The 14,472-nt window shown below is 39.7% G+C and overlaps 1 protein-coding gene and 1 long non-coding RNA gene across 5 annotated transcripts in view; one reads left to right on the top strand and one right to left on the bottom strand.

Moving 5' to 3' along the window:
* Positions 1-14,472, bottom strand: part of LOC148759209 (uncharacterized) — a 252,241-nt gene that overhangs the window by 213,710 nt on the left and 24,059 nt on the right. The window contains exon 3 of one of the 4 annotated variants that reach the window (XR_016023053.1): positions 5,742-10,059. The exons of 2 other annotated variants lie outside the window; for them this stretch is intronic. This is a non-coding gene — a long non-coding RNA (uncharacterized LOC148759209). Of the gene's footprint in view, positions 1-5,741; positions 10,060-12,523; positions 13,918-14,472 lie in introns of those variants that run through there. One more of the 4 variants, XR_016023055.1, reaches the window with a different exon arrangement.
* Positions 1-14,472, top strand: part of LOC148759210 (ankyrin repeat domain-containing protein 26-like) — a 35,283-nt gene that overhangs the window by 16,098 nt on the left and 4,713 nt on the right. Inside the window, exons 9-12 of the mRNA XM_088802421.1 lie at positions 4,161-4,273; positions 5,529-5,583; positions 10,908-11,104; positions 12,285-12,510. Coding sequence (XP_088658547.1) covers positions 4,161-4,273; positions 5,529-5,583; positions 10,908-11,104; positions 12,285-12,510 — 591 coding nt within the window. The remainder of the gene's footprint in view (positions 1-4,160; positions 4,274-5,528; positions 5,584-10,907; positions 11,105-12,284; positions 12,511-14,472) is intronic.

The following is a 14,472-nucleotide window of genomic DNA, read 5'->3' as shown; positions in this document are numbered from 1 at the left end:
AGTCAAAGAAACGTATGCCAAATAAAAGAACAGAGCAAACCTCCAGAAAAATACTGAGCAAGATAGAGAAGAGCAATCTAGCAGATGCAGAGTTCCAAACACTGGTTGTTAGGATGCTCAGTGACCTCAAGGAGAACTTCAACTAACAGATAGGAAACACAAAAATGAAGATAGAAAACAAAAAAATTGAACCAGTCATAAGTGAAGAATAAAATAACTGAAAAAGCGAATGTCTTCAAGGGAATGAAAACTGATTAGATGAAGCAGAGAATCGCATGAGCGATTTAGAAGCTATGGTAGCAGAGACTACCCAATGAGACCAGCAAAAAGAATCCAAACTATGAGGATAGCTTAAGGGAACTCTGAGAATGTCAAGCATAACAACAGTCTCATCATACGGGTAGTACGAGAAGAAGAAAGAAATGAAGGGGTTCAAAATGTACTTGAAGAAATAATGTCTGAAAACTTCCCTAACTTGGTGAAGGAAATGGACATATAAGCCCAGAAATCACAGAGTTTCAAAGAAGATGAGCCCAAACAGGCCCATACCAAGATACGTCAAAATTAAAATGCCAAAGTTTAGATGCAAATAAAGACTTTTGAAAACAGCAAGAAAAAGGCTCTTAGTAATCTGTAAAGGAGCACCCATAAGAGTAGCAGCTGATTTCTCAAGAGCAACTTCGTGGGCCTGAAGGGATTGGCAGAAATATTCAAAGTGATGAAGACATGCCTACAGCTAAGATTTGTCTACCCAGCAAAGCTATAATTAAGTGTCATAGGACAGATAAAGAGCTTTCTGGAGGAAAAAACAAAACAAAACAAAAACTAAAGGAGTTCATCAGTACCAAACCAGTATTATAAGGAACATTAGAGGGACTTCTTTAAAAGGAACAAAAAAGGAAAAACAAAAATATCAATCATAAAATAGCAGTAACTATGTATCTACGCACAATTATTTTACGTGTAAATGGATTAAATGCTCCAGTCAAAACGCAAGGTGGCTGAAAGATAAGAAAATAAGATCCTTACATATGTTCCCTACGATAGACTGGCTTCAGATCAAAAGACACAGAGACTGAAAATAAAGGGATGGAAAAAGATATTTCACGAAAACAACATGAAATTTAAAAAGCTGTGGGACTAATGCTTATATCACACAATATAGACTTTTAAACAAAGGCTATCACAAGAGTCAAAGAATGACCCAGATATCCCACTTCAGAGTATTTATCCAAAGAAACCGAAAAATGCTAATTCGAGGCGATGTGTACATCAGTATGTTCACTGCAGGATTCCTTACAATGGCCAAGATGTGCATGCGGCCTATCAATGGATGAATGGATGAAGAAGAGATGATACATACATGCAATGGAATATTGCTTGGCCATGGAAGGAAATGGGTTCTGGTCATCTGTGGCGGTATGGATGGACCTGGAGGGTGTTGTGCTGAGTGGAGTGTGTCAAATTGAGAAATACAGATGCAATGTGATTTTGCTTATCAGTGGAATTTAAGAACAGAACAAACAGAAAAAAAACTCATACATACAAAGAATAGTTTGTTGGTTGCCAGCTGGAAGGGGGTTCGTGAAGTGGGTTAAAAGGGGAGAGATTAAAAAGTACAAATTGGTTGTTACAAACTAGTCATGGAGATCCAGGGTATAGTATAAGGAATATATTAATAATATTGTAATAGCAACGCATGGCATCAGATGAGTACGCGATAATTTAGGGTGATAGATGGGAGAGGAGTTAGGAGCAGGGTGCTAAAGGTGAAGGCAGTAAGAAGTACAAATTGGTAGTTCCTAAATAGTCATGGGGATGTAATGTAAAGCATAGGGAATATAGTTAATACTGTCACAATAACTCCGTACAGTGCCAGGTGGGTGCTGCACGAGTCAGGGGGATCACTTTCTTAAATTATATAAATTCTAACCACTGTGCAGTACACATGAAATTAATGTAAAATAATACTGAATGTCAAAAAATCGAAAAATTTATTGTAAGCATACCTAAAACTGATTAAGCTTATACTGTTAAGTCCTGGAATCGCCCCCCCTCAGACAGACAGAGGACACGATAATGCAAGTTACACAGCGAGGTTTATTTCCAGCTAGCTGGGGTCCCCGTCTCTGCCCGACGCAGCGGGTTTTAACAAGGACCCCCAGCCCTTAAAGCTAAGGGTTTTTATATCGTTTCTAAGGCACTCAGTAATTTTCCGTAGTTTTAGGGAGTACAGGTTAACCTACAATTCTCACATAGCTAAGGCATTAAGTAATTTTTTTCAGTCTTAGGGAGTGCAGGTTGAGCTATGCTTAGAGAGTGCACGTTGAGCTGTGCTTCAAAGAGTTAGTTTATAGATAAACTACAAAAGCCTCCATTGCTTCTTCAGAGAACAGGAGATAAGCTGTTAGGCATCTGGTCTCACATAACAATTAGGCCATTAGGTTATTTTAAGCTCAGGGCTGTTAACCCTATCTTAACTTTAAGGTAGCAGTTCTTATGCTAAAGTAGCAGTTCTCATGCTAACAGTCCCTTACAATACCAAAATAATGAGCGACTATAGATTCCTAGGGGAAGTAATTAGCATCGCCACAGAATTATCAGCCACCATAAGCTCTACCGTGTAAATCAAAAGTTTAATTACGACAGGTTTCAACGAATTCAATCAATAGCCCTCTTTCTCTAGAAGACTCTCATCTCAGGATTCCCCCCAGGTGAGATATTACCGGGGTTAAGATATTTGATTCACACAATGTTGAGAGGAAGCATCTGGACTGGGAAGAAAGGGTAGTTCCAGCTGACAAGCCTTCCAACAAGATAAGGGGTGTACTTGTGAAAGGAATTTCAGAACACTTCCATAGGTCAGGTCAGGTCAGGTCAGGTCCCAAGGAATAGGAAGTTATTCAAAAGAGCAAACAAACATGGAAAGGTGAATAGCGGACAATGTGAAGCTTATGAAAAACTTATGCATTCTGAGAGAAAAGCAGGACAAAGTATGCTGGTCAGCATCCTAAGGGTGAGGAGCTGCCAAGATCTGAAAATAACGCTACGCTCACAGTAACAGTGGTAAGAATCCCCGTAAAATGTACAAGATGAGCCGATCCATAGCAAGTCATGGTTTATGAGTGTGTGGTTGAGGGCGCTGTCTATGAGGGACTCGAGGGGAAAAAGGAACGTACAGAAGACCTCAGTAAGGGGGTGAGGGCTGCCACTGTAGATGAGGGAATGTGGTTTGAAGCACTGGGATGTAGGAAGCTGAGAGCATTTAAAAAGAGGAATAGAAAAGGGTCAAGGACTGACTATCAGGGCTGCTGTTTAGAAAAGAGTTGGGCTGAGAAGACCACAGAAAGGGTGTGGGCATCCTCATCAGTTGCTGCGAAGAAGTAAAGCAGGATAAGGACTAAAGAAAGAGATGACCCTGAAAACTGTTTTAGCGCAGTTATAAGGGCAGAAAGTCAGATTCTTCTGTAAAAGAAGAGAATAAGTGGCGAAAATATGGACCTGGGGATGAGGCCACACATTAAAGAGGGTTAGAGTCCAAGGAGAAAAACAGGATGACAGAAAAAGTCACAGGAATCAAGAAACAGTTTTGTTTTCATATAACATAGAGGAGATGAACTTTAGTTAAAGAGAAAAATATTTACTAGAAACGGAGAAATTGAAACCTATGGAAGAACGCTTACAGAGAATGAGAGTCTTCATCTGATGCTCACGTCAGATGATCACAATAATGTAAGGTGGACTGCAGGGAAGTTTCAGTGATTATCGTAGAAAAATGTGATTCCATAAACCCTGGAAAATCTTGAGCTGTAGATGAAAATGTCTCTGGAGGCATTTCTACAAACCGAAATGTAAATAAGCCACTATTTAAATCAGGTTTAACACTTAGTATTTTTACATGTGAAAACCTCTGTTTTTAAGAAAGTTTGGCAATTTAAATTCCAGGAAACCAATGATGACACTGTAAAATCAATTTGAGCTGTTTTAAGAAAAGTCATTGTTTTTGAAATCTGTCCTTACTGGCATCAGGTTTATAAACTACATTTTATACACCTGTCTACACATATTACTAATGAACTCATGAGGAATAATCTTTTAGAGAAAGAAAAGTGAATCTCTAGATTTTCAAAACTAACTTTCTTTAAAAATGTTTTTCAAAGTCTCAGGATGGAAAGAAACAATTAGAGTACTATAAGAAGTTAACAGAATCTCTGCAATATGATTTGAATCAACACAAGAAGACAAATGATGGATTAGAGAAAGAGGTTACCAGGTAAGGTTTTGATATTTCAGATCATGTCAACCATTAATTACTATTTAACTATAACTCTTCCTTGATGAAAACCTAAGTACAAATGTATTTCATATCTGTAATTTTCATAGTTAAACACATTATCCTACTTAAAAATTTACTTCAGAAACTCACAGCACAATCAAACTTGTGTGAATGCCAAAATGTTATACCTACTCTTTAATGATTCCTGTAACTGTAATGACAGTGTCTTTTGCATATACTGTCAACTGCGCTCTTCCTGGTCTCCCTTGAATCTTTATTTCTGCAAGATGTCTTTGCTCTCTTTGGTAATCTTTCCTTCCTTTAGTAGTGTTCTTCTCTTCGGCATTCTAACAGTTTAATGTCTAAAAACCTATCTGTGGTTTTGTTTAACATCATCAGAAGTGTTATTGATTTGGCTTCTGTGTTCTTTCTACTTTTTTCAGTTATAAAACATGTCATACATACCAAACCAGATGTATAACCTAAAGAAGAATGAGATGAGTAATCGTCTCACTCAGATAATAATGGAAGTTTCCCAACATCTGGGAAGCCCGCACGTGGCGTGCCCTTGCTGCAAACTGAATGAAGTTTTTTCTCTGATTCTCCTCAGTGTTTATTTTCCCTCATGTCACTGTCTTTCTCTGCATTGTTTTGGATTCTTCTCATTTTATTAAATTGTGCTGGCAAAGATCTCTTCTTAAAACAGACTTGAAGAGACTGTTACACCTTATCTCTCCAGTGTCCTTTCTTCTAAAGCCCTGCCCCTTTCCTTTCCACTCTGACCAGATTTTTCCTTCTGGTTTCTCTTTCTATTTTGAATGATTTCTTTTCTTCCTGTAGACTGTGGTCAGTAGGCTCCGAATGGTATTTTTCTGTCTTTTCGAAACACCCACATATATTATACTTTCCTTCTTCACCTTTGATACTGATCTCTGCTTTATAGCTGATATTTAATAATAGGGTAACGTTTGATACTAACAATCTTAAGCGGATGTTAATAATACTTTAATTATAAGAACCTTTCATCGTTACAATATGATGTCTGTATCATATGTATCACAATTGTTTTATGTTACTCATTTAAGATTATAATTTAATAAGTATGCTCTCAAACTATTATACTGGAATAAATAGGAGAGGTTCATAATTTATAGGTTTGTTTATTTTGTATGATAGACATAATCTCTCTTTAAATAATTATTAAATATTTGTCTTAAAGAATTTGACTTACTCATTTTCTACAATTCTGCAGACTGAAGACACTCTTTCAGAATACAAGGATGCTACATGACAATCAAAATGGAGAGGTTAGTGTCCTTGGAGATTTAGAACCCAATCAATCAGAAATGGATATTCAGAAAAATAGGTTAAAACAGAAGGTAATTTATAATCCGTTTGGAACCCAAAAATCACTTAATTTGGGGAAATATAAACCACTCAATGCTTTTAGCAGTATGATATAGATTTTTCCTTAATTTCATAGACAGAAGCAGTGAAAAAGACCGCTATTTTTCTATATAATTTTTCTTTAAAAGGGCATTCTGTTACCTCTCCTATGTCTCAACCCTGGCTAGTTATCTAAAGCCAAGAAGGACTCTGTTGCATGACCCCCAAAGCACTGGCTCCAAATCAGCTTCTTTCTTCTTTCTTTCTTTCTTTGTTTCTTTTTTCCTTCCTTCCCTCCTTCCTTCCTTCCTTCCTTCCTTCCTTCCTTCCTTCCTTCCTTCCTTCCTTCCTTCCGTTCATTCGTAACAGCTTGATTGAGATATACTGAACATAGCATGCAGTTCACTCATTTAAACTGTCCAGTGCAGTGCTTTTAGTGTGTTCAAAGCTTTATGCAGTGGTCATCACAAGCAGTTTTAGAACATTTTCATGACCCTGGAAAGTATCCTTGTACCTGTTAGCTTTCACTGTGTGCCAGTCTGCCCTTCCCACTCTTCCTAGCCCTAGGGAACCACTAGTGTACTCTCTGCTCCATATTGTGGTTTTGATTTATTTTTTTCTGATGACTAACGATCCTGAGCAATCTTCTCAGAGGCGTATTATCCATTCATATATCTTCCTTGAAGAATTGATTATTCAATTCCATTGCCCATTAAAATTGGATAGTCTTTTTCTTGCTGAATTGTAAGAATCTTTGTATAACCTAGATACAAATTAGTTATCACATACAGGATTTTCAAATATTTCTCCCTTTCATTAGCTTGCTTTTTAGTTTTTCAATGTGTCCTTTAAAGCATAGCATTTTTTTATGCATGATTATTACAAGCTTTCAATTTGTAAAACATAATAATAATAATAATAATAATAATAGTTGCAAAACGCATTACAGCAAAGTGCAATAAAAGAAGATATGTCTGTAATTTATACTGCATAAGTTATGTTGCTTATTATATCTTTTTATAATCCAGAAGTTGTGTCTATTTTTTCCTTAACTCCCCAATGGAGTGGCTGAAATAAACCACAGTTATTTGGTTCACAAATCCATACTTAAGAAGAGTGTGGCCAGGGCCGTCTGTCTCTGTTCCCCTCAGCTTCAACTGGGGCAGCTCCGTGGCTGGTGGCTGGAATCATTTGAAAGTCTGTTCAGCAATGTGTCCGGTTGTTGGTGCCTACTGTTGGTCGGCACTCTAGCTGGGGCAGACAGCAGGGACACCCACACCTGAACAGCCGGCTCGCACTGTGGCCCGAGCCCCCCACAACACGGGGCTGGGTTCCAAGGTTCAGATCCTCAGAGACATAACCAACAGGAGCAGTGTTGCCCTTTGTGAAGGAGTCTTGGAATTCACACGGAATCTCTTTCAACATATTCTGTTCATTAGGAGCAAGGCACTAATGTTGACCCATATTAGACTGTTTTTATGCAATGAATATTTCAAAATTTACGGACACATTTAAAAACCAGCTTGATCTATCCACTGTCCACAATTCTTTATATTCCTCCCACATGGAAAATACACTCATCCCTACACAATACTCCCCACAAGTCTCAAGTTTATGGCATCAGGCTCAGGTTCGAGTCTAAGATTTTACCATGTGAGTCTGGTGCAAATGGGGATGAAGGGCCTGGTTTTTGGTTTCTAGGATAAAGCCCCTTGAGGACAATTCCTTTCAATATGAAAACATGAGAATGGAAGGGACAAGTTATCTACCACCCACACACCCAACATTCTGCTCGACTGCTGAAGTTTCCCCTGCAGAAATGGAAAGTGGAAGGCACCTTAGTCCATAGCAATTCTGAAATACAGCCTGATGTGTGCTGTCCGTTCTTGGATTAGGACTCAGTGGTAACCTTGCCAGGGCTTCTCCATGGCCCTTTGCTGTGGCCTGTGAGCTCTTTGTTCTGTGCTTTTCATAAGAAATGACCTGTGCTTGCAGCCCTTTCCTCAGCATCATTCCTCCACGCGAATGCCTAAGCCCCACAGGCCTCCTCTTAGTTTTCACTCTCTTGGTTTTTATTAGTCCAAGGTAACAAGCTGGTTGTTTGCTACTTGATCATCCTAAAAGCTTGGCGTTGCGTGTGAGTTATTGGGGTTCGTGCCACTAGAAAAGCCACCGTCATAAATCGTTTTGAGAGAAGCTCTTGGGCTTCCTGTAGCTGTTGCAGGACCATGCCTTTAAAATTCTTATACTCTGTAGATCCTTCCAGGAATTTAAGGCCCCACCTTAACCCTTTTGAGGTCTCGAGGAAGAGTTTTACACTCTTCTCTTCATCCTTATATCATGTCCTCCTGGGAGCACAGGGAATTTGATCTTCACCCAGAAGCCATTTCTTTCTTTTAGCGTGATTTGCCCTGTGGGGACCTTAGGAGAGGCTGTAAATGGGAAACAGAAACGGGACCTGTGGGAGAGGCTGTAAATGGGAAACAGATATTTGAACACAATATGTCCTGGTTCCTTTACAGTTCATAGTCTTTCGTTAGCTCATGTATCTCATGGATTTTACTTTGTTACTTCATAGCAAGAGTCCCCTTTCATCCAGATTTCAGACTCATTTTCTTCACTGGCCGAGAAGCCCTTGCTGTCAGCCTCTTCAGGGGCCAGCAAGCCCCCAAGAAGCGTCTCTTGGAGGCCCTGTGGTTGTCATTCTCACTCTTCTCCACATCCTTTCGGGTTCCACGTCCCTCCTGGTGCAAAGGCACTCCTACAGGCTTTAGATGGCATTCCTTGTGGCCTCACACCATTTTGAATATCAGTAACAATGCCAGTTATTTATTGCTGCTCAAGAAACCAACTCAAAAGCTAGTGGCTCAAAACAGCATCTGTTTTGTTCCAAAGCAATGCAGTTGGATGAAGGTCTGTGAGACCAGCTCATTTCTTTTCCACTTGGCATCAGCTGGGTGGCCATGAAGCTGCGAATGAGAATCATCTAAAGGCTGTAACACACACATGTAGCAGTTGAAGCGGCCTTTTGCCCGGGACATCCGCTGGGCCCGTCTCAGCGCAAACATCTATAGGAGGCCTGACTGTGTGGCCTGGGCTTCTTCATTCTGCACAGCTGGTGGCTGGGTTCTCAGGCCGAGCTTCTCGAGAGACAAAGTCACATGGAAGCTGTATCACATTTCCTGCCTCAGACATAGCATTCTCACAGCAGTTCTGCCCTATTCCATGCACTAGAATCCAGTGACTCACTAAGGCCAGCACATATTAAAAGAGAGGGAATTTCATGGAGAAATGTCAAGAATTTGTAGGCATGTTTTAAAAACACTATATCCACTCACCTCGTCTTACCAAATAAGCATTGTATCTACAGGAAAGTAGTTCTACCCTGCTCAGTTCCACTGAAATTCCAGGAGATTTGTTGTTGTTACTATTGCTGTTTAGGATGTTCTCGTATATCTTGGAAAGTAAGAGAGGATTACGAGACAGCGTTATTGAATTAAGACTTTTGTTGTTGGTGAAAAAAATGTAGCGCTCATCTCACTAAACATTCACAGTGTGAGATGTGATTTCTCCTTAACCTTGGGAATCATTTCTTCTTGGAAAGCAATTCAAATTGCCATGAAACATTTGTAGCTGACAGAGGCCGAAGTAACTCGGATGAGTTACTTGTAACTCCCTACAACTTCTTAAGAAATTATGGAGAGTTAAAATGGGGAACAGGTGAGAGACTATCAACTGGGAGGTGACTTATAGTCATTTTATAGAAGAAAGACATGAAACAAGCATTCAAGAAATAGTAGAAAATCAAGTGCAGATGTCGTGTGGCAAAGTCGATGACAGTAAAGGATGCATTTTTGAGACTCCTGGTGCTTTTATGTTCGTTCTTCATTCTGAGTAATTCAAGGTTCCACATTCTAAGACTCTGCTACAGTATCGATGACATTTTATTGCAACTGAATTGATTTCAAAAGTTGATACTGGTTTGGGGTTAGACTATTCTCAGTCAACTTCCTTCGTAACCAAATTATACTATGTTACTCATTCAGAATGACGATCTCACAGCAAAACTGGAAACTGCATCTTCAGAATGTCTCCATCTGTGGGGTGGCCAGTTGGCTCAATGGTTAGAGCATCGTGCTCATAACACCAAGGTCGCTGGTTCGATTGCCACATGCACCAGTTAGGTACACCCTCCACAGCTAGATTGAAAACAATGGCTGGAGCTTGGAGCTGAGCCCCCGGTGGGTGGGTGGCCGGTTGGCTCAGTGGTTAGAGTGCAGTGCTCATAACACCAAGGTTGCCGGTTCGTTTCCCGCATGGGTCAGTGAGCTGGACCCGCCATAACTAGTAGATTGAAGAGAACGATTTGACTTGGAGCTGAGCTGTGCATCCCACAACTAGATTGGAAACAAACACAATTTGTTTTAAACAGTTTTTTAAAAAGGATGTCTACATCTTGTTGAAGAAAATCAATCTTAACAGGAGTTATTATCTATAAAGGAGTACAAAAGTCATGTGAAAAACTAGAGAATAAAAAGAAGAGGAGATAAAAATTATTGAGCCTCAAAATTCATATAGTCACGAATGAGGTAGAAAAGCGTGAAGCAGAACACTAAAAATTCTGGGATATTGAAGACTGAGCAAGACAGGATGTAGTAGAAAACATTTTTTAAATCTGTTTTTACAGGTTAATTCACTGATTACCATGCCTTAATTCATTTCACTGCAGATGACGTTTGGATATACGTATTGTACGTCATTCCCCTATTCCGTTCATAGCGGGTACTTTTTTATTTTCAGATTTCTGGAACTAAGGTGGGATTTGCCTCTCCTTCTTGATATTTCAGTTCCCATCACTATTATCACTCAGTTGATCTTTGAGAATCATTCTTTGTGGAAAATGATTTTATTTTTAAGGCCAGTTGATATAAAACGAGACTATTAGGAAATAAAGAAAAAGGGTGATTTAAAAATTGCACCATACTCTTAGATTATTAAGTCATATTGTTCAATTTTTAAAATTTCAAATTGATTCTCTTATTGGAACAGTCAGATGAGATGATTCGAAATATTTTCATAATTCAGATGTATTTCATTCCATATTGATGATAAGTATTTTAAACTTCAGCTTTTTTCACATTTAAATTGCCCTCCAAATCATTGACTTAAAACTAAAGAATACAAATAGACTATAATTATTCAGGTTATAATTATTTTTAAAATGTATCCTTTCCGTTGGCTTTAGGAACAAGCAGCATGTCAAGAAAACGTAGACCCGTTAAATGACCGTGGTGACAGAATTCAACGTCTGCAGGTCAGAATTCAACGTCTGGAATCTGAACTCTCCAAAGCGAAACATTTTAAAATAGAATTGGAAGAATGTAAGCGCCTCTACCTAGAGGAATTAAAAGTTACAGCATCTTTGGAAAAGAAACTAAACAAGTAAGTCCAAACAAAGAGAAAAATCAATCGAGCTCATTAATTTGCCTCTAAAGTCTAATTTTTATCCAGGCAGATTCCCGAGATTAATAGGAAGTGAAAGCTTACTAAATAGTATAATTTTGGAAAATGATGTTAGTGAATAAATTACTTTTAAAATGTTAGTTCAGGATGCATCTCTCCCATTTGTGGTTTTACATGACTGTATTTTTCCTTCTCACGCTTTTCATAGCCTTAATCTGATCTACCAGTCTCTAAGCAAAGTGTTTTTGAAGCTTTGTGATTTAGACAGCGCTATTTATTATAAAATTTCTTGTCAAAATTTCCCTAAATATGAGGTAACTATTTACTATAACAACTTAAACCCAAAGGGTTAAGTACTCTGCATATTCTGGCACTTGGTAAATGTACTTTCTCGATTGTGCTCTGTGTTTTTGTCTCTAGAGGTCGCTTTCGGACAAGCTGTTTTTTCTAGTCTTTTGGATGTACACAGAGGCATACATGTGAAATATAGGAGAAGGTTAACATAGGGGTGAAGGGTAGTGTAACTGACTAAGTGGCTATAAAAATAAGGCGGTCAGCCTGAGGGGGTGTGTGGAAGACAGAAAGGGCAGATCCCACCTCCAGTGCCTTGGTAACAGTGTCATAAGCTACATGCCCCTGGAGCTGTTTCAGTTCAGTATGATCACCAACCAGGCTCTCTTGTTCTCCCCCAGAGGCTGTTGTTCTAAATGACGCCTCAGTGCCAAATGGTTAATTTCTTCAGGGTAATGAGGGGATTACCCAAGGGCAGTGAAAGCAAATGCTTGAAAATAGCTTTGTGGGATTTCAGCAAATTTCTAAACTTGTTTACTATGTATGTCTCTTAGCAATCCTCAAGAATCTTATGGGTTCAGCCATTCCAGAAGGCAGAAAGTATTATCTGTTAAGCCGTCAACATCACTGATAGGCCTTTTCCTCCCCTCCCTATGTTGAATTACTTCTTAGCCTGGCTTCCCCACAGAAACATATGTACCGGTTTAAAACAATTTGAAACATATCCTTGTACTTGGTAGGTCTGCCCTGACATATTTTCAGTGTTCGTTTCATGGGCAATTCCACTTACTATTATGGAAACATTAAGAACTGCAAATCATTAAGGAAAAAATAAAATACTAAGTCTTTGCTCTTACAATCTTCACAGGATTAAGGACACGCTGGCAGAGATGAGAACCCAGCTTCTCATGAATGCACCACAGAACTCTTTACTCAGCACGGCTCCCAGGAGGCCAGACCTGCACCTCCCTTGTGTTGGAAGGCTAAATGATTGGTTCCGACCTCAAGGAAGTCTCGCTCCAAGAGAGCAGTGGGTGATTGCTACGTCAGCCCCACAGACTTCTAATAATGGCACGTGCACCAACTTGATGAAGGTTAGTTATATTACCTTCTTTCCTTTGGGTTTCAGATTTGTGATGTAATTCTTGTTCTTAACTTGGTCGGAGATTCTGAGTTGTTTCATTGACTAATGCACACAACGTAAAGGGCATAATTGTGTGTGCTAATGTAGAATGGAGACAGAAATTTGACCATCTTTTGTAAGTCCCTGCATCTCCCATGTTTTAAGAGCTACCTGTCATTAACTGTATTCAATAAATGTAATTAACTGACACATTTTAAATTTCTGGAAAAGCTGCTTTTCAATTAGATTTTACAAATGAAATATTACTACCTAACAACGAACGGTATGCTTTGAGATGCTTTGGCTTACTTCTGCATTGTTTTTAATTTGGCGATGGTTTATAACAATTTTAGTTTTCCTACAGCCCAGTTTCGCCATCCCTAAGCGTAAGTGAATGATTGACATTTACTAACTAAATGTGGATGTTTCTTATTTCAATGAAACCGAGGTAAATCCTTTTTATGAATTCGGCAAACTTGTAACCCTGGAAAGATTAACTTCTCTTTCCAAGTTAAAAGTTGTCATCTTTTTACATGATAGTACATCCTTAATTTCTGTTTTACTTATAGCATTTTTATTTCGATGATTTAAAATGTCTTGCTTAAAAAGTAATAATAAAATAAAATGTCTTGCTAAGCCACAGTACATTTTCGAAAGAGGTAAATTGAGCAAATATTTGAATTTTTAAAATGAAGTTCACTTATATCTGTATATCTCGGCATCACTTGAATAATTGATGACTGAGATGGCAATGAAATGGGGTCGTTACTAGCAACTTGTTTTCTTTGTGCAATACTGTTATTAAAATGTCCATTTTGATCTCATTTCTTTAGTTCTTCACCGAGCCAGGATTTCTGTTTGGACCTTTTTTATAGTTCTCATACCTTTGGTAAAGTAGTCCTTCTGTGCATTAATTTTGCTCCTGAACTCATTGAACTGCCTCGTGAGTTTTCTTGTATCTCATTGAGATTCTTCCTGGCTGCTATCTTGAAATCTCTATCACGTAGATCACAATCTTTCGTGACTTTGACTTGGTTTCTGGAGAAGTGTCGTTGTCTCAGTGTTACCCTGTTACCCTGGTGGTTCATGCTGCTGGATGGCTTGTTCCTCTGCAGGCTCATTGGAAGTAGTGAACACTTTCTTATTGATGTACATTTTGATGTGAGCAATTCAGCAGGTAGATAATTAGACGTCTCTGTTTTGTTTTTCAGTAGCTGATGCAATAGCACAGTTTCTGTTTTCTTTCACTGGTGCTACTTGTGCCTAGGGGGTCCAAGTGTGGGGGCTTAGCTGTGAGTGTGGGAGTGCTGGCCTGGGTGACCAGCATGATGGGTGTTGCCGCTGTATCCAGATCACGACGTTCGCTGGGCACCAGCACCTTGGGAGGGAACAGGGGAAAGCGCTGGTTGAGGAGAGCCTGTCTTGAGCCCACTGAGCTCACCTGGTTCCCTGTGGCCCTGGTAGGACTGTGCTGTGGTTGGAGGCTGGAGAAGTATTTCTGCTGCTGCTACTGGTCTCTGGTGGTGCCAGCACTGCTGCAACTGGGGAGGGTTGGGATTCTTGTGGAGGTGGGGGGATGCTGCTGCTGCCCCTCTTACCCTCCACTGGGCTGTGATGTGGGGGCTGCGCCCCAACCCCTCCACTGCTACTGCCTTTGCTGGGGATTCAGGCTCAGCCTGTCCACCTGGAACCAGGTGTGGGCCTGTTCCTGTCCTTCCCCCCATCCTGCCTCCCTTTCACTTCCCATACACCCTCCTTCCCTTTACGGCTGTGGGATCTTTTAGGCATCCTAGTGTGTGGGACAGAGGAACCTCTTTTGGGCTAGAGATGTCCAACTAGTTATAGATGTTAGAGGAGATGCAACGTTGTTGTGTCATTTGCCATAATGTTGACATCACCTTCTAAGATAGCCATTTCTGTCAATGCAGATTGG

The sequence above is a fragment of the Rhinolophus sinicus genome, chromosome 1 (assembly GCF_057876585.1).
Source record: "Rhinolophus sinicus isolate RSI-liver-muscle chromosome 1, RSI-T2T, whole genome shotgun sequence".
NCBI lineage: Eukaryota > Metazoa > Chordata > Mammalia > Chiroptera > Rhinolophidae > Rhinolophus > Rhinolophus sinicus.
This window is presented reverse-complemented; position numbering and strand designations above follow the sequence as displayed.